Source organism: Sus scrofa, chromosome 8, assembly GCF_054392235.1.
Source record: "Sus scrofa isolate SSC_HxYL_T2T_F1_AM1 chromosome 8, Sscrofa_HxYL_maternal_Yorkshire_Landrace_v2.0, whole genome shotgun sequence".
In the NCBI taxonomy this organism is placed as follows: Eukaryota; Metazoa; Chordata; class Mammalia; order Artiodactyla; family Suidae; genus Sus; species Sus scrofa.
In genome coordinates, this window is record NC_139390.1 from 45301323 (window position 1) to 45326135 (window position 24813).

At 39.5% G+C, this 24813-nt stretch overlaps 1 protein-coding gene and 1 long non-coding RNA gene across 3 annotated transcripts in view; one reads left to right on the top strand and one right to left on the bottom strand.

The window, feature by feature from the left end:
- Positions 1–1507: 1507 nt before the first annotated feature.
- Positions 1508–24813, bottom strand: part of CTSO (cathepsin O) — a 36068-nt gene continuing 12762 nt past the window's right edge. The window contains exons 2-8 of one of the 2 annotated variants that reach the window (XM_084972118.1): positions 20202–20310; positions 19249–19388; positions 15961–16128; positions 14258–14379; positions 7240–7403; positions 6342–6434; positions 1508–3746 (exon numbers count right to left, since the gene is read on the bottom strand). In XM_084972118.1, coding sequence (XP_084828244.1) covers positions 3712–3746; positions 6342–6434; positions 7240–7403; positions 14258–14379; positions 15961–16128; positions 19249–19388; positions 20202–20310 — 831 coding nt within the window. In that variant the 3' untranslated portion in view covers positions 1508–3711. The remainder of the gene's footprint in view (positions 3747–6341; positions 6435–7239; positions 7404–14257; positions 14380–15960; positions 16129–19248; positions 19389–20201; positions 20311–24813) is intronic. The other variant, XM_084972119.1, reaches the window with a different exon arrangement.
- Positions 5626–13512, top strand: LOC146400458 (uncharacterized). Its single transcript, XR_014812511.1, has 2 exons — positions 5626–5736; positions 13124–13512. It is a non-coding gene; the product is annotated as an uncharacterized LOC146400458 (long non-coding RNA).

Here is a 24813-nt window from a genome sequence, read left to right on the forward strand (position 1 = left end):
TGCTTTTTCTCATGAAGCAATGAAGAAATGTGTTAATGGATGTTCTGTTACCAAGATGCCTTGGAATCTCAAAATAAGTGCTGCTTGTCAAGGCTTATTCTTTTTAATAGACTAAATGATCTGATTTAGCTGCTTTTAATCTATGCCCTTTTTTTTTTTTTGGTGTAACTAAGCTATATAGTTCTAAGAGTTTCTTTTTTTTTTTTCAAATGATGTCAGTAAATCTTAGTGTAAATGTCAAAACCATTTATAATCCCAATGAGTACTTTTGCCTTCATTTAAACTTGCTTCTAGTGCTGATGATCCACTTTAAATAATTCTTAAATGAATCATGAAATCACTGTAAGTCTCCCTAATTGAGTATTCACCTTAAGAGCCCTGTGAAATCACATCCAGGATCATCCTGGTTATTTTCATTATGGCTCCTAATTATTATGTGAATATTTCATTGCTTTCCTCTCAGCCTCACTGAGTGAACTTCAAGCAGATTGTTATGCCTGTAGCAAAGCGTATGCCTACATAGAACAGTAGTTGCTGAGGCTGAGAAGGTAGACAGGCGCTTCTTTGTGAAAGCTCATTTAAAAGAATTGAGATTTATCTTGTAGGTACTGGGAGCCCCTGAATGGTCTAAAGCAGAGGAAAAACATGGTAATGGTGTATATTTAGAAAGGTAAATCCAGCAGACAGAAAAAGATGGATTATTGCAACATCCACCAGGAACAGCTAGCTGGAGGGCCTATTGAGTGAAGAGTTTCAAAGTCCTCAGGTGGCTTCTGGTATGGGGACTGTATTTGAGAACCCTCAGATTAAGGGACATGGGGTTTGGTGGGTTGACTATGGAAAAGTGGAGGTAAGAGATACTAGAGAACATGCATTTAGGAAAAGATAGTAAAAATGGAGAGAAATTAAGAGATGAGTTGCTAAGGTATAGTTTATAATATAATATCTAATATTTCTTTCAATTTTGATTAATTACATAATTTTGGTGCCGTTAATCAAAATAGATACCCTAGGGAGCGCAGGTGTTTTTGCTGTTATTTGTTGGTGGGCTGATTTTGTTTTGTTTTGTTTTGTTTGTTTTTATGGCCGCACTTGCAGCATAAGGAAATTCCCAGGCTAGGAGTCAAATTGGAGCTGCAGCTTCAGGCCTATGCCAAAGCCTCAGCAACACCAGATCTGAGCCACATCTGCAACCTATGCAACAGCTTGTGGCAATGCTGGATCCTTAACCCAATGAATGAAGCCAGTGATCAAACCTGCACCCTCCTAGACATGATGTTGGGTCCCTAACGTGCTGAGCCACAACAGGAACTCTTTTTTTATTATTTATTTATTTTTTTTGAGGAGGGGAAGAAGATGATTTGGACACATTGAGGTAAAGGTGTCTATGGGGAAAAACCAAAATTAAATATATGAATTTGGAGCTGAGAAAACTTTTGTGTGAATGTAAAGCATATTAACACTGTGTTTACAAAATACAGGTCATTCACTTAGGGACAGAGCCTTCTTTTACCCAACGTCAAATAGAGGTTGTTTTATTATAAATGTTATCAGAATCCAGAAGAGCTGGGAAGTATTAACCATTTTGTAATTAAAATAAATTTGTCACTTGTAAAAGAGTATCAGAAAAGCATTTATATTGTACAGAAATGAAAAAAATGAACACAAACTAGAAAAACAATGACATAGTTCCTTTTTGACATAATTGGATCTTTAGAATGCCAACCAAATAAAATAGAAATGTGGTGTTCTGGAACATTAAACTGAGTCAACATGTGTTCTTTTGAAATTGCTTATGGTTGGTGTAAGAAAACAAAATACATTTTGTTCTTGATTTTCTTTTTCTAATAAGGAGATTGATAAATAAGGCCAATAATGAGAGAGAAAAAGGGGATAACCTCAGTTTTTTTGAGTAGTTGTTGCTACCTTTACAGTTTTGCTTTTGTGAAGATAGTCTACCTTGGAAAGCAACCATGGATTTTAGAGAAGAAATATTTCTATATATAGCATTGGATATAATTTTCTTATGTTAACTCTTATAGTACAGTTGTACTTATTTTCAACCAGAAGGCCAGCTTTTATGTTCTGAGGTTCTTACAACCACACATAGTGATGGAGCAAGAGAGAAGATGGGCTTCAGGAAGTAAGACCCAGGGGAAAGGCAAAGGGATGCCCCACACAAAAGTAGGAAAGGAGTCTGGGAAAAATAAGCAGAAAACTGGGAAAACCTTTCAGCTGACACCCCAGATTAATGAGACTGAACTTTAAAAGGGGTGGTGCCTCCAAGTGACAGAGGAATAGACAGGTGAGGTCCTGGTGTCAATAAAGGGTTAGAGACTAGTGGAGCCCAATAAATAGTTATAAAATAGAAATTGAAAGGAAACAATGAGACTTCTTTAGCCAGAGAATCCAGACCTCCAGGAATACTTAGAAGTTTAGAGTCAAGAGTAAGAGAAAGGAGTTCTCATATGGCTCCATGGGGTAAGGCTCTGGCATTGTCACTGCAGAGGCTCTGGTTGCTGCGTGGCCAAGGTTCGATCCCTGGCCTGGGAACTTCCACATGCTATGAGCATAGTAAAAAAAAAAAAAAAAAAAAAAAAAAGCAGTAAGAGAAAGAGTGAGAAGATGTGGGAAGACATAGCGATCCTCAACACAAGGAGAATAAAGGAGGAAATAAAATGTACTATAGAAATCCTATTAGCAGTGAAAATTTCCAAACAACAATTTGTGTTTCAGGCAAGGCTAATTGAGATTTTCTTATCACATAGTTGCCATATTAGTCATTTAATTTCAGTCAGGCTAACTGTTTGCCTTAAAAACTGACTTTGTCTTTTGGATTCTTTCTATACAGCATCTACACAGGTCAAGGGGTAAGCACCATTTTGAGGGCTAAAGCAATTGTCATTTCAAAATTCTTAATAAATCCATCTCAGAGGGCTGAGAACACAGTTGTGAGAGGCACACATGGTTTTAGATTGGCTAATCTTGTACAGAGGGGCAGTTCCAGTAGGTGATTATGTCCCATAGAGGAAAATAAATTCTTATCATTTGTTTCATCCTACTGGACATATGTCATTAAAATAAACAAATAGCAAATAAAAACAATAATAAAACAAAACCAGATAATAACCCCTTCAGAGTGAAAGAGACCTAAAACTTGTCCTGATCTGATCTTCCTCCTATTAGGAAACAGTTCCACAGACTTCCTCCCAGGCCCTGGAACTGGTGTTCTTCCCACTGATTTCGGTTGTCTATCTCTCTATAAGAACAGTTTGCCAAGAGGGAGGGTGTGGGATGGACTTGGAGTTTGGAGTTAGTAGATGCAAACTATTGCATTTGGAGTGGATAAGCAATGAGGTTCTGCTATATATCACAGGGAACTATATCTAGTCACTTATGATGGAAAATGATACAGGATGATGTGAGAAAAAGAATGTGTGTGTTTGTGTGTAGGTATATATATACATATATTTGACTGGGTCACTTGGTTGTTCTGCAGAAATTGCCAGAACACTGTAAATCAACTATAATAATAATAAAAAAAGATCTTCAAAAAAAAAAAAAGAAGAGTGTATTCTACAACTTAGTTTAAACACTACCAGGCCCTAGAACACTTTGCCAAAGACTAAAGGTACAAAATGCCAAGAATGAAGTATTACATCTCATTATAAATCTTCAGTTTTGCAGCTGTCTCTTGCTCCATCCAACACATCACACAAATACAGCTGACACAGAATCTGCAATACCTAAGAAAAAAAGAAATTATCAATATTACATCATTTTCTCTCTAATATGCCTTTTAAGGAGTAAATTAAAACAGTTTTCACTGGGAAACAACATACTAGGTTACACAGTTTACAGCTAGCTACCTGTCAGTATAAACACAGCAACCTCAAAAGCAGATATGAGAAGAGGTGCCTAATATTTCTGTTTTAAAAAACTATGATACAATGACTTATTAATTGAACAGGTGAATGTATCTGAAATCTGTATCAAACTCATACATCTTGCTTAGAGTCAATTAAAAATTGATTATTGTTATTTATTAGAACATAATTTATCAGATTATTTTAAATACAACTGAAACTTTTTTTTGTCTTTTGTCTTTTTAGGGCCACACCCGCTGCATATGGAGGTTCCCACACTAGGGGTTGAATTGGAGCTGTAGCTACCGGCCTATACCACAGCCACAGCAATGCAGCATCTGAGCTGTGTCTGTGACTTACACCACAGTTCACAGCAATGCCAGATCTTTAACCCACTGAGCAAGACCAAGGATCGAACCTGTGTTCTTATGGATAATAGTCGGGTTCGTTAATCATTGAGCCAGGATGGGAACTCCCCACAACTGAAATTTTAATCTCAAGCTCTAAGAAAGTTTCAATAAATCATACGTGTGGTATGAGAACACAGATGGCAGCAGCATGGCGAAAGTGATTAAAGATCCGATTTGAAGTTTGGATTTCTCTGTGACCAGCTGAGTCTCTGAAATCTCTTGGGTCCTCGGACTGCTACCTGTCTTCTGCCATTGTTCATAACAGTAGTGTGATCATCGTCAGGAATTTAACTTTCAGGAAATGCTTTCAGAAAGGATTTGGATTCCTGTGTGATTACTAACCAGGAAGGCCTTGGAGACTTCGATTGGGCAATGGGTAGAGAGGAGAGATGATCTCAACTCACCCTCTGTAGCTGAGGGCTGGGGAATAAGTGGGGGTGGGGATACAGAGTCATGGTCCAGGCAAAGATGAACCAGTGTCTAAATTGTGTTCCTGTGATGCCTCCTGCCAGAGCTTTGAACGGAGCTGCCCCCCTCAGCCCAGATCCAGACCCCAGACTTTACAGTGAAATAAAGTGTGGTCGTAGCAGGGTTTCCCAGGATGGAAATAGCAATTCACCCACAATAAGACCCAGGGAAGCTGGGATGTGGAGGCCTGACTGGGCAGCTGGTGCTTTGGCTGAAAGGCTTCCGTGATTGTGACTCTTTTCAATAAGTCATTTAAGAAAAATGTTTTACGGAGGTGATTAATTTCCTGGATTCCGCTTCATGGAACGATTGAGCAGTTGTCACTAGACTGAATCAAAACATAAATCCTCAAATTTTTCCGTAATTTTTTTTAATCAGAAATATCACGTGAAGTTCCTACTGTGGCTCAGTGGGTTAAGAACCTAACATAGTGTCTGTGAGGATGTGGGTTCCATCCTTGGCTTTGCTCAGTGGGTTAAGGATCTGACATTGCGGCAAGCTGCAGCATAGGTCACAGATGTGGTTTGGATCTTGTGCTGCTGTGTGTGGTGTAGGCCTGCAGCTACAGTTCCTATTGGACCCCTGGCCCAGGAACTTCCATATGCCACAGATGTGACGATAAAAACAAAAAAGAAAAAACATCACAATCTGGGGTGTTCTACAATTTTTAAAATGTGTTTTTGTTACAACTAATCATTCATAATACTGTTTTGGTCCAACTTGATTTGGAAAATATGCTGATTTTCTAGATCAAAAGTTTTAGAATGGAGTTTGAATACAAGTATAACATGTATAAAAATGTATAAAAACCTTGTATAAAATATTTAGAGCTCTTTTAATTTGTTTTGTTTTGTTTTTTTCCCTTTTTTGGCTGCACCCCCAGATTCTTAAACCACTTCAAGGGGCTGAGGATCAAATTGACAACAGAGATAAACTGGCAACAGAGACAAGCCATTGCAACACAGTGGGAACACCTAGTTTGTTGTTTCAAGGTATGTTGTCTCACTGAAAAAAAAAATGCATCCTTATTGAATAAAAAAGAGCATGTTTGTTATTTGCGTAAGCCTCTCAATTCCAGTGAGTGCTTGGCTAGAGTTTTGTAGTTGACATGGGGCATATGAAATCAGAAACAATTCTAACGCTCAGATTTTTACCCACTATGTTACAAAGAATAAGTCATCCTTTTGTTACTAGAATAGGTATTATAATATATAAAATAATAGAAAGTCATACAGTTATAAAAAGCAAATTTGGAACTAGCAGACATTTTTGGAGAAATTCAACTTCTTGAGTGTTTTTCTGGTTTTAGAACTAGTAACTTTGGTAAATTATTAATGTATCTTATAATGTTTTGCTCATTATATTCGTTTTACTATACTCCTTTTTCTTTTTAAAACATGAATGTGTACAGTAATATCTATTTAAAAAATATTATTATTTTTTTATCGATTGCTTAAAGGATTGCAATTATTACTGTAAGAGTGATCTGAGTACCCTGGCTACCCAGTATGGACTAGAGAGGTTTATAATATTAATATATTCATAGTCTCTTCCTCGACATTTAACCTGGAGTGTTAAATATAAATTCATAACTTACCACAAATATTACCTCCCATTTTAACAAGGGCATAACCGTCAATGCCCCATGCACTTCCCCAGGAGTTCCGCACAATCCAGTATGGGGTACTTCCTGCAAAACATAAAAGGACAACAGACCTTGAAAAATGTATCTGTGGTGAAAGAATGTTTTTTTAAAGCTCAGTTCTTGAAAAGTACAGTGGCTCTAAGAAAAAGATTAAAAATGTAAGGTAATGATAATAAACCAGTTAAGTAAACTTGAACTGCACTAGTGTCACACACATAATAGAAATATGTTTGACTTCATCTCCCTTAATACAGTTTCTACAGAAAATGAAAACACACACACACACACATTTCCAGGGAATTCAAAAAAGGAGGAAAGAATTGTTAGATAAGTATAATAAAATAATTAGTAGTTCCCTAAACATTCCAGATGGAGAATGCATATTATTTACATCAAGAATTTAGTGTCATTTTGGGAATTCCCATCATGGCTCAGCAGCAATGAATCCAACAAGTATCCATGAGGATGCAGGTTCGATTCCTGGCCTCGCTCAGTGGGTTAAGGATCCAACATTGCCGTGAGCTGTAGTGTAGGTCACAGACACAGCTGGGATCCCGCAGCTGTGTAGGCCGGCAGTTGTAGCTCCAATTCGACCCCTAGTCTGGGAACTTCCATTTGCCATGGGTACAGCCCCAAAAAGCAAAATAAATAAATAAGAATTTAGTGTCATTTTAACAAGGCATCTACCAAAATGGACAGGGAGTGTATACCTGAAGTTTAGTGAAAATTTGTGAAGGTCATGAGGACTTAGGTATAATAGGACCACGTTTCAGTATTAAAAGGATGGCAATCATTTATCCAGCTGGAGTTCAAGCTGGGAAGCAATCAGTCAATTCTTATCAGCACTTACCTGTTTTATCAAAGCCAGTTACTAGAACAGCATGATTTGCTTCTCCACTTGAGCAATGATGCTGTATAATGCCTCCCAGGTAATCCTGCCAGCTCACTGCATCCACTATCACTATCAGAGGGCCTAAGGTAAGAAGTGTCTTTGCCATTTCATCTTCTTGGCCACTACCGAAGGAAGAAATATTTGGTTAAGAAATTTAAAAATAAAAGCATTTGATAGAAGTGATCTAGTGATCTATTTAATCTGTATACGTTTAAAGGTAGGTTTGATTACAATTATAGAAGACTTAAGTGATGAAACCTAAAAAAAAGTCTAGAAGATTGGACGTCCAGAACACTATGGGATTCCAGGACCCCAGGAACCCAGCCTCTTCTTATTGGAAGTTTCTATTCCAGAGGTCAATCAGTGGCCCAAGAGGGCTGCTGGAGCTCCAGGCATTTAACACCTATTTCAGACAACAGGAAGTAGAAAGGGGAAGTGCTACTATCAGGTTGAGATCCCAGATGTAGTCACATATTCTGTACATATCTGCATGGGTCTCATCGACTAGAACTCAGTCATATGACCAAGTCTAGCATCAAGGAAGATGGGAAATGAAATTTTGTAGCCAGCTGGCAAAGTACCCAACTAAACTATGGGGAATCTTAAAATAAGGAAAGTGGAAAGCCTGATGGGTGGAGATATCTTGTCATCTCTGCCACACTAGGTAAGAGTCAAGAGACCAGCCAACTTATGTCATTGAACATAAGATAAAGAAATTAGAGGAATTCAGGGGATTAATATCCAAAATTTATAAACACCTTCTGCAGCTCCATACCAAAAAAACAAACAACCCCATCCAAAAATGGGCAGAAGATCTAAACAGACAATTCCTCAAAGAAGACATACAGATGGCCAAGAAACACATGAAAAGATGTTCAGTGTCACTCATTATTAGAGAAATGCAAATCAAAACCACTAGGAGGTACCACCTTACACCAGCCAGAATGGCCATCATCCAAAAGTCTACAAACAATAAGTGCTGGAGAGGGTGTGGAGAGAAAGGAACCCTAGTACACTGTTGGTGGGATTGTAAATTGGTGCAACCACTATGGAAAACATTATGGAGATTCCTCAGAAAACTAAACATAGAACTACTATTTGATCCAGCAATCCCACTCCTGGGCATCTATCCAGAGAAAACCACGACTCGCAAAGACACATGTACTCCAATGTTCATTGCAGCACTATTTACAATAGCTAAGACATGGAAACAACCTAAATGTCCATTGACAGAGGAATGGATCCAGAAGATGTGGTACATATACAAAATGGAATATTACTCAGCCATCAAAAAGGACGAAATACCAGCATTTTTAGCAACATGGATGGACCTAGAAACTATCATGCTACGTGAAGTCAGCCATACAATGAGACACCAACATCAAATGCTTTCACTGACATGTGGAGTCTGAAAAAAGGGCAGACAGAACTTCTTTGCAGAACAGATGCTGACTCACAGACATTGAAAAACTTATGATCTCCGAGGGAGACAGTTTGGGGGGTGGGGGAATGTGCTTGGGCTGTGGGATGGAAATCTGTGAAATCAGATTGTTATGATCATTATACAACTACAGATGTGATAAATTCATTTCAGTAATAAAAAAAAAAGAAAAAAAAAAAAAAAGAAATTAGAGGAATTCACCTGAATGTGGTGAATACAGTTACAGGGAAGGAGAATTGTTAAGAGCCAGGAGAACTAGGATGGGATGGTGAAGATGGTGAGACAGATTTACTGCTTCCCCACATGGACTTGTGTTGAAAAAGTCTAATATGACAAAACAGTCAGCCTTCATGGATCTTAAAAGGCCGTGATTAAACCATTAATTTACATTTTTAAAGGTCAGCTTTGTGGGTGCAGGACACTGAAATCAAGCTGCTGATATTTCAGGCCATTAAGATAGCATTTGCTAGTTTATTGCTGCAGCAAACCATGGTGAATTAGTGCCTTGAACAAGTAAATAAGCCATCATCATGCCAGCTGGAGATCAGTTTCTATCAAGGGGATATTCTATGCACAGATGAGGAAAATACATGAGTGACCAATAGTGGAATTTATTGAAATAGAAATTACACATTCATTCTAAAGGTTTATTCATGTTACCTGCTAACATGAAGATCTGTTTTTTTTTTTTAGATTTCTATAAGCAGGCATCTCTAATTTTTGCTATTATAATAATAGTTGGTATTCAGTAAGACTACCTAAAATGGCAAAATGATAAAGTTCTGAGAAAAGCACCATGGTAGGGTGTGAGCTTTGAGGTAACACATAGCTGGGTTCAAATTCCAGCTGTATACCACTATTACTCATCCACTCTGCAGAATCAACGTAAGAATGAAATTATAGGTATAGATTTTGTAGTAGGTCTAACACATCCATTATACTCTAGGTTTGCAATAAACCTGGTTTCCTTCCCTCATTTCTAAGTTATGTAATAAATTGATAGTTTTGTTCAGGATAGGTTTTATTGTACAATGTATATTCTATTTTATTCAATTTGAGGGACTGCTTTGTAATCCCACTATGGCCAATATGATAATCTCTGTATTAACCAGGACACAACTGGCTCCACCTTTTAAAGATAACAAAAGATACACAGTAAATACTGGAAAGCAAAGATCAAGTTACAGGGAAGGTGTGAGGAAAGTAGAAAGATGAAGAAAGAGAGAAGCTTTTCAGAATGCAGAGGGTAGTTAACTCTGTGGGTGACAATTTAGTAATAATCTCTGCTTTGAGGCAGGACTAGGGAAAAGATTTCACAGTTGTTGAAAAATATGAAATAGGAGGGCATGCCATGGTCAAGGCCAGCCAAGAACGGCTCCATTTGGCTCCAGAACTGACTGGCATTGTCACTTGTTTTTCAGAAGAGTGTGGGCTTCAAGAAAGTTAAAATATACTCCAAACAGTATCCTTATTTCCATCTTTTTTTCTTTAGGGCTGCACCTGTGGCATATGAAAGTTCCCAGAGCTAGAGGTTGAATTGGAGCTGCAGCTGCAGGCCTACACCACAGCCACAGCAATGCCAGATCTGAGCTGCATCTGCAAACTACACCATAACTTGTAGCAATGCTACGGTGAGGCCAGGGATGGAACCCGCATCCTCTCAGACACTATGTCGGGTTCCTAACCGGCTGAGCTACAATGGGAACTTCTTTATTTCCATTTTTTTTTTTTTTAGCCCAATACAGAACTACTATCAAAATGTATGTTATACATAATGGCTATAATATCAAAGCTTGTTGCGGGAACTTACTATTAATTTCACATCAGTAAGATATAAACATTGCAGTTTTTGAAGAATTCCCTAAACTCTACTGTCATCAAGATGTGGTGACTAAGGTGAGTCTTATCTGTTACCGACCCCTGATGAGCATTTAAATTTGTATCTCATTTTCCCTAGAATTCAGTGTGTTATATTGTATCTTAGTTTTTCAGTCCATTGTTATATGTAGTAGGTTTTTTCCCTTCTTGTTTATTTACATGGTCTTCCTCATATCCTAGTTTGATTTCTGAAGTTTTTCCTGGGGTCTGATGAGCAAAAATGTGGGATAAAGACTAGGTATGAGTGATCATTTTGCTTGAAGACTACATTATGCTTTTATGATTCAATGGATTTTTTTTTTAGATCTTTTATGATTCTGCACAAGATTTTATTTTATTTATTTTATTTTTTTTTATTATTTTTTTTTTTGCTATTTCTTGGGCCGCTCCTGCGGCATATGGCGGTTCCCAGGCCTAGGGGTCTAATCGGAGCTGTGGCCGCCAGCCTACACCAGAGCCACAGCAACGCAGGATCCAAGCCGCGTCTGCAACCTACACCACAGCTCACGGCAATGCCGGATCGTTAACCCACTGAGCAAGGGCAGGGACCGAACCCGCAACCTCATGGTTCCCAGTCGGATTCGTTAACCACTGCGCCACGACGGGAACTCCTTTTATTTTTTTTATTTTTTATTTTTTGACAAGATTTTATGAAAGTTTTGGCTGATAGCTTTGCCCGGGGTTGATGTTGCCAAAGAATAATAAAAACCTAAGAGCTCATGACCTTAAAAACAGAGGTCAGGGATAAAGTATGACTTTCAGAGTTGGACAGATTACGCATTCTCATCTGGCCCTAGAGTTTTCTATCTATGTGACCTTCTCTGAGGCTCAGGTACTTCAGGTGGAAGTGATAATATTCAAGTACCAGGATCTTGGTCCAGTGTCTGGTTATACCAGATGTTAGACGGATCTGCCCACATCCTCTGGCCTTGACCTCTGCAGTGCAGTCAACCAGAGTCCCACAAGGAGACTCTCAGCTGTTTGTCCGAGGCTCCTCTCTCTTAAAGGGCGAGGGAATCAAGCCCATTCTTCACCTCTGCTCCATTTGCACCTTCAGCTAATAAATCATGGAAGTGAAGAGTGCCTGAGGGGGAGAAGCCTGAAGTGAACTGTCTACCTTGTTCCCCAGGGGTCCCCAGGACCAAGGGCCAAGTGACCCTTAGTAGGAATTTGCTTCCCAAAGACATGCGGCTCTCTGGTGTGTCTCATTCCCTACACCCCTCCCAGGGCTTCCCAGATCACTTCCTATACTTCCCAAACCAACCTAATATACCCTGTTCCCGTCTTGAACTTTCCCATCTCCAGTCATGCCGAATTCTTTCTTTGAGTGTTTTCAGGGCAAAAATCCTGGAGCACTCCTTGACACTCTCTTCTCGTATCCTCACAAAAAAAAAAAAAAAAATCCCTCAATATACCTGTGGAGCTTTATTCTGCATCTCATCATCTAAGACCAGTCTTCTAAGACTCTGCTCTAAGGGAACTACATGACCCAAGGCCCTTTATCACCTCGTAACCTGTCAGTCTTATTCTCTCCATGAGAGCCCACACTGGCTTTCTTACTGTCCTTTAAATATGCCAGAACTGTTTCTGTCTCAGGGTCTTTGCACATACGGTTCCTGCTGCTATTTCCCTCCCACTCGAATGTCACCTCCTCAGGGAACCCTCCTTGGCCTCCCTTTCTGAGACTGTACACTTTCCCCTCCCCTCAATGTTTCCTTTTCACCTCACTGCGATTCTGTTCTCTTTAAAAGCTAATACATCTCACAGACTAGGCACAATTTTGTTTGCTTTATTGCTGTCTCTATCACTAAGCTATAGTCCTGAGGGCAGGCTTTTTATCTGTTTTGTTTACTACCAAATCCCCAGAACCTAAAACAGGGTTCCATAAATATCTGAATCAATGAGTAAATCCAAAGAAAGTCTTCTTGCAGAGTCTAACACAGCTTGGCGCTGTGTTCTCAGGGAGTTTGGTGTTCAGCATAACATGGGGATTTTTAAAGGAACCTTCTCTCTTCTAATCCAAGGGTTGATGAATCCCTCTTAAGCCCCAATGCATTGACCTTCACCTTGTCTCTCAGTCTGTCTGTCTGTCTCTCTTCCTCACTCACTGTTTCTGTCTACCACAGACTAATGCTTATTATTCTTTTGTTTCTCCATCACTTTTTCAATCTGCTGCTCATGCTGCTACTCCCTGAGCCCCTTCTAAGGACCTTTTGAAGATGTAGTTCCTTCTCATGCATGGGTTTCACTTAGACCCTCCAGGATCTGACAGCTTATTGAGAATCACTAGAAAGTGAGAACATTTTAGAAAGTGCATGACTTTTCCTTTCATTTTTTTTTTTTTTTATTTTCCCACTGTACAGCAAGGGGGTCAGGTTATCCTTACATGTATACATTACAATTACATTTTTTCCCTCACCCTTTGTTCTGTTGCAACATGAGTATCTAGACATAGTTCTCAATGCTATTCAGCAGGATCTCCTTGTAAATCTATTCTAAGTTGTATGACTTTTCCTCTCAAAGGTGGTGTGGAGCAATGTGCCCAGTGACCATGAGTGTTTTATCACATGCCCTGTGCACCCTGCCCTCTGGGAAACTCATGCTGCCGGCTGCAGAGTTCTGCCTCCCTGGGAGCCTCTACTGCAGACCATCACTGAAGGGACCATTACTCTGTCCTCGGACACATGGATGCTGATGTATAGGGGTTTCATTTTGCTCAAGGCTCCAATTTCATCCTTAATTTCTTTCAAATCCCATGGGGACACATCATCTAGACAAAGAGATTCTTTTATATTCAATAAGTTTTAGGGCAGTGTGTCACCTTAGCTGAATTTAATGTAACATTTTTCTGTTTTCTCTGTTTCAAAAGACTGCAAATCTGCCTTCATATTAAAATAAAAAGAAAAAACGAAGCCAGGAGTTGGATGACTCTCCTTCTGTCCTTGTCACTCCTGAACACTTATTTGCATTAAATCAAGTAGCCATAGTGGTTCTCCATCCAGCTTTGAGTTTTCCAGGTGTTTTAGAAGACTTTTTGAATGATTCTTTTCCCCTAAACCTGCCCAGAGTTATCATGTCCTTCAAGTTCCAACTCAAGTCCTCTTCCTCAACCTATTCTTAGCCACCCCTGCAGCCCACCGCACCTATAGGATGGGCCGTGTCACCTATTACCTCTTAATATACTCTGCCTACTGGAACTTGCTATGCAAACTTCAGGTCATGTTTTCTTACAGTTGATTACTTAAAACATGCAAGGGACAGAGAGGATGTTAAAAATTCTTCTAGGTGAACAGAATGCTTGACATGAGCTGGAAGGTCTACACAAAGCATTTTTTTTTAATTGATTCAACAGTAAGACCAAAATGCATAGGTAAGGATAATTGTGACACTTAAACTTGGTAAGAGGGGCTATCCATTATACCTTCAACTGGTTTTAAATGTGTTAAGTGCATTATTTCTATTTGTAATGACACAGGGAAGATTAAGGAGATATTTCAGAAAAAACATCCACAGAACTCCATGGCAATTGCCAATTAAGTCTCTAGTTTTTACTTAAAAGTATGTACTGATCCTATCAATCAAGTTATTAACTCCGAATTCTCAATAAAGTATAGGTTAAGAAATACAGAGGAAACCACAACAGAATAAGACATTTACCTGAAGTCATATGCAGAGTAATCTTTGATTGAAACTCCAGAATGTGAACAAGAAAAGTAATGGCAGAGGCCATTTTGGGCTTTAAACGGGTATTCTGAATCGCTGACCACTTTTACTTGTGTCTACAAGAAAAAAAAATCACCCAAAATATTCTTTGTTACACGGTTGTTTGAAAAATAAAGTGGAACTCACTACAAAGTGTCAAAATAAGATCCCACATGGCTGCACCTTCATTGTGTGGATATTTTTTAAGTTATGAAAAATCTTATATTAAAATCTTATACTAGGAGTTCCCGTCGTGGCGCAGCAGAAATGAATCCGACTAGGAACCATGAGGTGGCAGATTCGATCCCTGGCCTTGCTCAGTGGGTTAAGGATCTGGTGTTGCTGTGGCTGTGGTGTAGGCCAGCGGCTATATCTCTGATTAGACCCCTAGCCATATGCCACAGGTGCAGCCTGGAAAAAAAGACAACCCCCCCCAAAAAAAACCCTTATACTAAAGCTTTAGGTGTTTTGTTCGTTTGGTTGGTTTTTTTGGCCACGCCTGTGACACACAGAAGTTCCTGGGTCAAGGATCAAACTCGCGCCACAGCAGTGACCAGAGCCACAGCAGTGACAATGTCAGATCCTTAACCTGCTAGGCCACCAGGGAAATCCCAGTTTATGGACATCCCAAGTAATTAAACTCAGCGTCTTTCTCTTTTACTCATGTTTTTCTCATACCCCCTTTCACTAGAACCTCTGATGATCTGATAATAAACTGTGAGAGTAATAAAGTTCACATCTTTCTCCTGAGGATACAAGGGTGTAGTCCACTTTCCTTCCAGGGCAAGCCTTTGAGGCTCACACAGCACTGTGGTCATGCGTTATGCTCACAATCATCTTTCTGTCCACTTCTCTCTATGCCTTTCATCTGACATATGCCACATATTTTTAAATTGTCTTGATAGAACCCTCCTCTTCAGAATGCTTGGCTTATGGGAATGAGGAGACACAAGCCATTGTGGCTCATAATATGTACAGGGAAGTGGCCCAAAATACAGAAAATGGACAAGGGAAGGCTATTCAAATGCAGAAAACTCCATCCTGACAAGCTTTCATAGCACAAAATAGCACCCTCATTGGTGGGTCTCATGCATCTGATGCTTGACCTGGGATAGTGTCAGAGGAAGAGGATTAGGTAAAGCCCTTGGGAAGGAGGGGAGGACCAAATTGTAGCTCTCTGTCAGCTAGTGACTGAGCAAGACTGTCTCACCTCCTGGGGCTCATTTCTGCAACTGCATAAAGAAGTACTCAATTAGCTGACTCCGATGTCCCTTTCAACCTTAATATTCAGAACATCTATGGAAATGAAAATTCATAAATTATCATCTTTCTAGGTCATTAAGGAACACATCTGCTCCCCCAAAAGCATTCAAAACTTTTTGTTTTATCTGTACAACTTTTTAAAGTATAGCTGATTTACAATGTTGGATCAAATAAACAAATATTTTTCTGAAAATGGATTTCAGGTTAAGATTTTTCACACTGATTTTTCAATGGCTGATCTGCCCAGAAGCGATTCATGTTTAAATCTTCTGATTGAGTCAACCTTTGGCTAGCTACATTTCTGAAGTTGAAAACATTACTTAGTGTATGAGAGTAAAGTGTCTGAATTCTGAACATACAAACAATCAGCTTTAAAAGGCTGAGGAACTAGTTACCTTATTGAGCCAGTACAAAGCATTGAGTGTGGACCCTCCATTGCAGCCATAGTTGTTGTATGAACAGTCTATGACCTGCTGGACACTCAGGACCTCCAACGGCTGTCCTTTTATGGCATATGCAGACTCCACTGCACTCACCACGCTGAAGGCCCAGCACCCGCCACACTGTCAGAAATAGAAATAAAATGGTATCGGTTATCAAGGAATGTTCAAACCAAGTCAACCAACATCTCTAAATATCACAAATGCTCAAGTCAAGTGAGCAGGATCTGGAGGCTTACAGAACATAAATGTCTATCTGTTGATTTTCTAATTGAAAAAAGAAATGAAAACCACAATTCTTTTATAAGCATCGAAATCTAGTTCATTCAAAGTAAACTATTATAAGTTTGAGAACTGCAAAGTAAAAGGGAATTTTAGAGATCGAGAAAGCACTTGGACTGATGGTCTTTTTTAAGAAAAAAAATGGGCTAGTTTGGTTTTTTTTTTTTTAAAAATGAACCACCTGTTCATTGAACAGGTGGTTTCTGTATCTAAGAAGTGTACTAAATCCCCACTCCGTTCTCCAATCCCTCTTGCTTCTCCCCAACACTCAGTTCTGTGCCCATCTACCACCCCCACCCCAAGGGCAGAAGGCAGGGGTGAGGCGACCAGGGATGGGAATGTATGTGCATGTTTCACCAATTATGTGATGGACACAGGGGCTGAAGATGAACGCACATGAAATGTTCCAGTGACAGAAACCCATGCTAATCATTTCCCATTAAAATACTGGATAACCACCTTCCTAAATCTGGATCTCTTAACTTGCTTTTATTGGACAAACCAGAACAAAAGAATAAAAGGTCTCGCCCTAAAGAAAGGGAGGAAGTGGAGGGAATGGAATCAGAAATGAACACGACATTGTAAACAACTATAACTTGAAAAAAAATTTTTTTAATTTTCTAAAAGAAAGAGTAGGCAGAGAAGGCAGAGATGACAGTGGAATTTAAAAATGGGCAGCACTGACTTAATCCTGAGACCAGGTGCTATAGGCAAAGAAAGGAAGGACAGCTGGTCATCTTTGAAGTGAAGTTCTGAGTGACTCTATGGCTTTATTTTTTTAAATATAATTGGAATATAGTTGATTTGCAATGTTGTATTAGTTTCAGGTATACAGCAAAGTGAACCAGTCATACATATAAAAAATCTACAAACAATAAACACTAGAGAGGGTGTAGAGAAAAAGTAACCCTTCTACACCATTGATGGGAATGTAAATTGGTTCAACCACTATGGAAAACAGTATGGAGGTACCTCAGAAAAGTAAATATAGAACTACCATATGATCCAGCAATCCCACTCCTGGGCATCAATCCAGAGAAAATTATAGCATGAAAATCCACATGCACCCAATGTTCACAGCAGCACTATTTACAATAATCAAGATATGGAAGCAACCTAAATGTCCATCAACAGAAGAATGGATAAAGAAGATGTGGTACATATATACAATGGAATATTAACCAGCCATAAAAAGAATGAAATAATGCTCTTTGTAGCTACATGGATGGACCTAGAAATTATCGTACTAAGTGAAGGAAGTCAAACTGAGAAAGACAAATAGCATATGATATCATATTATATGAGGAATCAAATAAGAATGATACCAAAGAACTTATGTAAAAAAAAAAAAAACAGAAACAAACTTATAGATTTCAAAACCAATCTTATGGTTACTCTAAGTCAAACCATCGAGGGGAGGGAAGAATTGGGAGGGTGGGAATCACATATACACACTACTGTATAAAACAGATGATTAAATGGGAACTTTCTGTATAGCACAGGAAAACCTACTCAATAGTTAGTAAGAAGCTATATGGGAAAAATAATGGATGTATTTATATGTATGACGTACTGACTCTGTTGATTGGGAGTGGTCTTATTTATGTCTCTAGCTCCAGTTAGCTGGCAGACTAAGTAAGGCATTCCTAAGGGAGCTACTGCTGGGTCTCCACTCCTGGAGAAATGGAAATACAGGTAGCTTTAGGTTCCCTCCCTACAGCTGCTCCAGGAGGGCAGTTCCTACTCAAAAACATCTATCCTTTAGTTAAAAGATTCCTAGTGAAAACCTCCCCTTTAATACAATGTAGGCACTTCCTGGATAGATTGTGCTTCAGACTGTACCACCCTTCATTACACATCTAATTATAAAGCAAATGACTTGGGGGGGAATATTTTTTTATTCACAGTAAATACAGCATCTGAGAAATTTAAAAGATCCTCCTAATTAGACGGTGACTGGGTAACTATTAGGTCCAAAACACTGGCCTTACTTGAGGAGGCTGAATGACCTTTGAGGTTTTCACTGCAGATAAACGGAAACCACATCCCTGTGGTTAGGGAACGGACTTGCCAGAGCGGGCTGACATCCCTGTGTAAGGCAAGGGGCGCAGAGCCCGCCCACTGGACCTCGGATCTGCTGGCGAGATGGCTCACCCCGAGCTATGAGCACCCCGCCCAAATCCTGAGTCCCGCTCTTGTAATGATTCCAGATAATCTTCCCGCCACCCATCTCAAGGACTCGCAAGTTGCCGCTCTCCTTCCACCCACACTCAGAGGCATACTTAGGACTTTTGCAAGGTACAGGGCTCTGTGTAGCACAGGACTTACACATTCATCATTTACTGCATGTAAAACTGTGCAGCAATTTTACGACTTTCTTTTTTTTTTTTTTTTTTTGCGTCACTTAGTTTTAGTGCTCTGTCCTAACTTCATTTCTCCCATCATCCCTTTCATTTTTAGTGCATGATTTTGCACAGTGGGGATCTTCAGGAACATTCTGTCCTATCACGTAATAGAAGAAATGACTGCAGTTTTAAGGATCATAGGTAATATGTGTGCGATCCTGTAGGGGGTGGGATTTTCTGATGAGCTCAGGACACACTGGTGGGAAAGGTGCCTGATTTCATGTTATTTGTACAGCGTGACTTTCCATTTGAACCCCATAAACATTTGGTAATCAAGTTCGCCCCTGCCAGCCTTCCATCTGCTGTTCTGGAAGTTTGCTAACCTTGACACAGCACAGGGTGGGCAGGACCCTCAACATCTACCTCTCACTGTACCACGGGTTCCCTTTTCATTACCCTTTTTTGATGGTTGAGGTATGATTTAACATACAGAAATGATAGTTCCATTCCAAGTTTGGCTGAACTGGACCTCAAATCCGTTCCAGCCAGGATTAAAAAAGAAATGAAAAGAGGAAAAAAAACAAAAAATAAAAAACAAAAACAACCTAAAACGTACAGTCTGCTGGTTTCTCACTGATGTTACAACGTGCTTGTCCCTCCAGTCAAATCTTAAGGGCAAAGAGATGTTGGAGATGAACGTTTGCTCTTCTGCTGGGAATCTGGGGAATCTGGAAGGTTTGCTTCTTAAATAAATAGCTGAGAACGAACGTGAAATGAAAAAACAAGCAAATGATATTACAAGGATTCTTTCTGGAAGAACTTTTCAACACAGTTATTAATCAAGTCTGCCTATGCGCTTTTCCATGACATGACATGGAAGAGCTGAAAGCTGCAAAAATGAAAATTCCTACAATAGGGCTGGAGCTGTCACATAAAATGACTGATTTGATAGAAGCAGACCAATAAAAAAGTGAGTATAATTGACATCCTTGCTTTATCATAACTTATGGAACCATGGCTGTGTTGAGTAGAAACAGCTCTAGAAAACTGGAGAAAATGATGAGGTATTGTCCCTCAGAACCACATGGAAATGTGTATATTTATCATATTTCATTCTTAAAGAGTAATAAGAGTGGCCATGGTTTTATTTTTCCAACTGTTGGCACCTGATACACACTTGACACCTATTAGATTTTTTTTTTTTTTGTCTTTTTAGGGCCGCACCTGTGGAGTATGGAGGTTCCCAAGCTAGTGGTCCAATAGGAGCTGTAGCCTTCAGCCTATACCAGAGCCACAGCAACGCCAGATCCGAGCTGTATCTGCGACCTACACCACAACTCATGGCAACTTGGATCCTTAACCCACTGAGCAAGGCTAGGGATTGAACTCGATACCTCATGGTTCCTAGTTGGATTCATTTCCACTGTGCCATGATGGGAACTCCCCTATTATGTTTTTAATAAATGTTAATTATTACTCAATTTACTCTATTCACTATTGAACAATTTTCAAAAATTAAGGAAACAAAATAAAATCAGGAAACTAACTATTAGTACCATCATACCATACCTTTAAACTCTTCAGGAAACAAATAAGAAAACTGATTTATTCCATAAATGGCAGTGGAGTTTTCATGAGAAAATAAAGAATTCAAGTACCGATGTCTATGAAGACTTTCCTAAAAGAAAAAAAAATGTTAATTTAATCACCTATGTTAACTTTTCTAGAGCAATATTTGTATAATTTACTTGGAGATAATTTTTCAGATGAAAAAGTCAAAGCTTGATTTATTTCCTGCAGATCACAATAAAAGTTTATATAAGAGAATCAAATTCAACTTGATTAAGTAGTTAAGCTAGTAGTAAAGGTAGTATTAAAAATAAAATTAAAATACTACCCAGAGTTCCCATTGTGGCTCAGAGGGTTAAGGACTGGACATTGTCTCCATGAGGATATGGGTTTGATCCCTGGCCTCACTCAGTGGGTTAAACAGTGACAATCTGTGGTGTAGACTGCAGATCAAACTCGGATCCAGTGTTGCCATGGCTGTGGTGTAGGCCTGCAACTGAGTTCAGATTGGACCCCTAGTCTGCAAGTGCAGCCATAAAACAAACAAAAAATACTATCTGATTTCAGTAGTAATTTTTGAGGCCGGGAGAGGAATGTCTTATCCATGTGTAATTCCTCTTCGCTAAGCACACTGAAAGTACTAACTATATGTTTATTTATTATAATGGAAAAAATAAGGTAAATTGCAGATAAAGACTAGATACTAGTGGAAACTCTTTAACATAGACACTCATGTGATCAAACAATTATGAGTCTGGCAAGTGCGTCTTCTTTGTCTTTCTCAGCCAAATGAATGAGCATGAAAAAAGGACTAAGTAATGAATAAATAAATCTGCTTCCACTTAAGCTTTATAGAGATCTCTATGTCATTTGGGATTCAAAAGTTCTGGCAAAGAGATTCAATCCTAGAAATGTCCCAGGAAGATCGTTTGGTTTGTCTATCTGAAGGGGAGATCAGCCTATTGTCTACAGATTCCTCAGCTTTGAATTTTGTGATAATAATCTTAGGTTTGTCTTTTATATGAACCTGCCTCAATTTCCTGATACTAACCAATTGTTTGGAGTAAATACAACTTCAGGAGACCATCCTTTGGTAAGTTTCCTACTCGTTTCTCTAAATTATGCATTTATTGTGTGTATCTCACAAACCTATAAGCAGGCTGGTTTAGGGTCAGGTTGGTTTGTCTTATTCAGCACTGTGTGTTCTTCTCACTGAGCACATGCCTGGCACACAACAGATGCTTAATTGATATTTGTTGATGAATAAATGAATAACTACATTTGATGTATGTCATGCCCTGGATAGTTTTAAGCTATTTTTTAAAAAATATATGTATGTGTGTGTGTGTGTGTATATATATATATATATATATATATATATATATATATATATATATTCTTTTTCAGATTCTTTTCCATTATAATTATTATAAAATAATTGAATATAATTCCCTCTCCTATACAGTAGATCCTTTTTGGTTATCTTTTTTTTTTTTTTTGTCTTTTGTCTTTTTTGTTGTTGTTGTTGTTGTTGTTATTGTTGCTATTTCTTGGGCCGCTCCCTCAGCATATGGAGGTTCCCAGGCTAGGGGTTGAATCGGAGCTGTAGCCACCGGCCTAGGCCAGAGCCACAGCAACGCGGGATCCGAGCAGCGTCTGCAACCTACACCACAGCTCACGGCAACGCCGGATCGTTAACCCACTGAGCAAGGGCAGGGATCGAACCCGCAACCTCATGGTTCCTAGTCGGATTCGTTAACCACTGCGCCACGACGGGAACTCCTGGTTATCTATTTCACATAGAGTAGTGTGTATATGCTAATCCCTTGCTCCTAATTTATCCTCCTCTTCCTGTAAGTCTATTTATAAGTGTCTATGGGTCCTTCTCAGTTTTGTAAAGAAGTTTATTTGTATTATTTTTTTAGATTCCACATATAAGCGATATCATATGATATTAGTCTTTCTCTGTCTAACTTACTTCGCTTAGTATGATCATTTCTAGGACCAACCAAGTGTTGTTGCAAATGGCATAAACTCCTTATTTTTAAGCAGATTATTACTGGGATTCATCATAATCTCATTTATTCCTTACTGATCATGCATTCAAGGAGTGTTAATGAAATAACTGACAGTTATTGAATTTTAGGCTTTTAAAAATAATCTTGATGAAGCCAGGCTTTGAATATAATTTGGAAAGGAAATGTGCAAACATAAACAGAGAACTGAAATACAAAGCAAATGCATGTAGGCCATGTGACAAATATAAGTTGGTGACTGCAAACTGCTGAAGAATGAGGAGGAGTCATTCGTTCTATAGGAATTTATCAGCCATCATTACAAGCTGGAGTGATCAGGGGAGGCACTCAGAATGCAGGACCTTTATGATGCAGCCAGGAGAATGGGCCTCACAAACCGCCATCTGCAGGCAGCTTAACCTCTGCACCTGAATTACCAGGACTGCATGAAGGGTGGGAGGCCTTGGTTCCCACAGGCTGCATCCAGCCAGCGACTAAGCACTAAGACTGGACTATCTGGGGGAAAATGAACCCCCTGAAGACTGGTTTGTGATTAATGAGTCCCTGCTGAGTTCACACTGGCCTCTCTGAGCCTCCCTGGAATTGTTACCAACATGGATTCTTGGCCTTCCTTAATCAATAGACATTGATAAGAAACCAAATGAGAAGTTCAAGCAGGGCTTTATTGGGGCCCCTGCTGCTGCTGAGGGGAGCAAAAATAAACAACAGTTCTCTTTGATTGCTTACTCATTGGGGGGGTGGTGAGCTGGTTCCTTATATGGGGTGAGGGTAGCGGTGGGTCCAGAGGTCTGGGTAGAACAGTGGCTTAGGTGGTCTGCCCACCCCTTTGGTGGTGTTGGGTGCAGGGGGCATGTGTAGTGCCCGGCTTTGGCTTCTGACGCCTGCTTTTACGCTAGGCTCTTCAGAAGTGGCACTTAGTCTTTTGTGCTTTTCTTCATTTTGTTTTGGTTTTTTTTGCATCCTATTGCCCATAATTTGCCCCAACCATGCATGCATGTGGTTGTTTTTGGTCCCTTATATTTTCTTTGTATTTTGTTACTCGAGATGTTTGTCCAGGTGCAAGCATTGCAGCCACTGCGACAAAGGGTCCAAGGTCCAGGTCTCAGCCTGTCTTAGGACTACAGGGAAGCCTAGGGCACTTTCCCCCAACACCCCCCCCCTCCCTTCACTCAGCTCAGAGCTGCACTGAGTCAGATACTCTTCCTGATCTTCCTCCCACTTCTTCCCACAGGTTTTACTCCTGTGACAAAGGAAAAAAAAAGGGAAGAAAACAGAAAGAGGAGACACATAAATTACCAATATCAGGGAAGGAAAGAGAACCACTACAGATGCTCCAGGCAATAGAAGAATAGTATTTGGACAACTTGATGCCTCAGTAAGTTTGATAGCCTGCACGAAATGAACAAACTTCTTGCAAGACACACATTACCACATCTGGATATAAGAGAAGTAGAAAATGAACAGCTTGCTACCAACTCAAGGAATTCAATTCCTAGCTGAAAATCATCCCACAAAGAAAACCAGACCCCATGGCCTCATTGGCAAATTCCACACAACTCAGAAAGGAAAAATACCAGTTGTCACACGTTCCTTGAGAAAATAAGGGAGATAGGAACCCTTTGAAACTTATTTTAAAAGGCCGGTATAACCCTGATTCTAGAACCAGATAAAGATATCTCAAGGCAAGAGAACTACACACTAATAACTTTCATGACTATAGACGTAAAATCTTTAACAAAACATTAGCAAATCGAATTCAACAATTTATAAGACAATACATCATGCCCGAGTAAGTTTCATTAAAAAGATTATATTGGGGAGCTCTCATTGTGGCTGAGTGGGTTAAGAACATGATTAGTATCCATAAGGATGTGGGTTCCAACCCTGGCCTCAGCTCAGCGGGTTAAGGATCCTGTGTTGCTGCAAGCTACAGGGGCATAGGCTGCAGATGCAGCTCAGGGCTTGTGGTTGCTGCAGCTGTGGTGTAGGCCTGCCTGCAGCTGTAGCTATGATTCAACCCCTAGCCTGGGAACTTCCATATTCCACAGGTGAGGCCCTAAAAAGCAAAAAATAAAAAAGACTACATTGGTTTTATGTTTGAAAATCAAGCAACGTAATATTAGTGGAATAAAAAAGGAAAACCATGTGATATTTTCAATAGGTAGAGAAAAAACACTTGACATAATTCATGAACTTTTCATGTTAAAAACTCTCAGCACTGAATGAAAAGGACTTCTTCAACCAGATGGAAAGATTCTAGGAAACTCTAGAGACCAACTTCTAATAGAACTCCACTTGTGAATTTTCCTTGCTATTCCAGTGCAGCAACTTCTGTCATTTCATGGAGTCCCAGCCCAGGCTTTTATCAAGTTGGCAAAAGCAAACTCCTCTGAACCCCAAAATGCTTGGCTTTGCCCTCTCCCACCTCTAATCCCAATCTGCTTCTTTTGACCCTACAAGACTGCTAATAATATTAAAAGTACTTCCCTGGAGAATTCTGAACAAAGCATAATTTTCTTCTTTATCTACACACAGACACAGACACAGACACAGACACACAGACACACATACACACA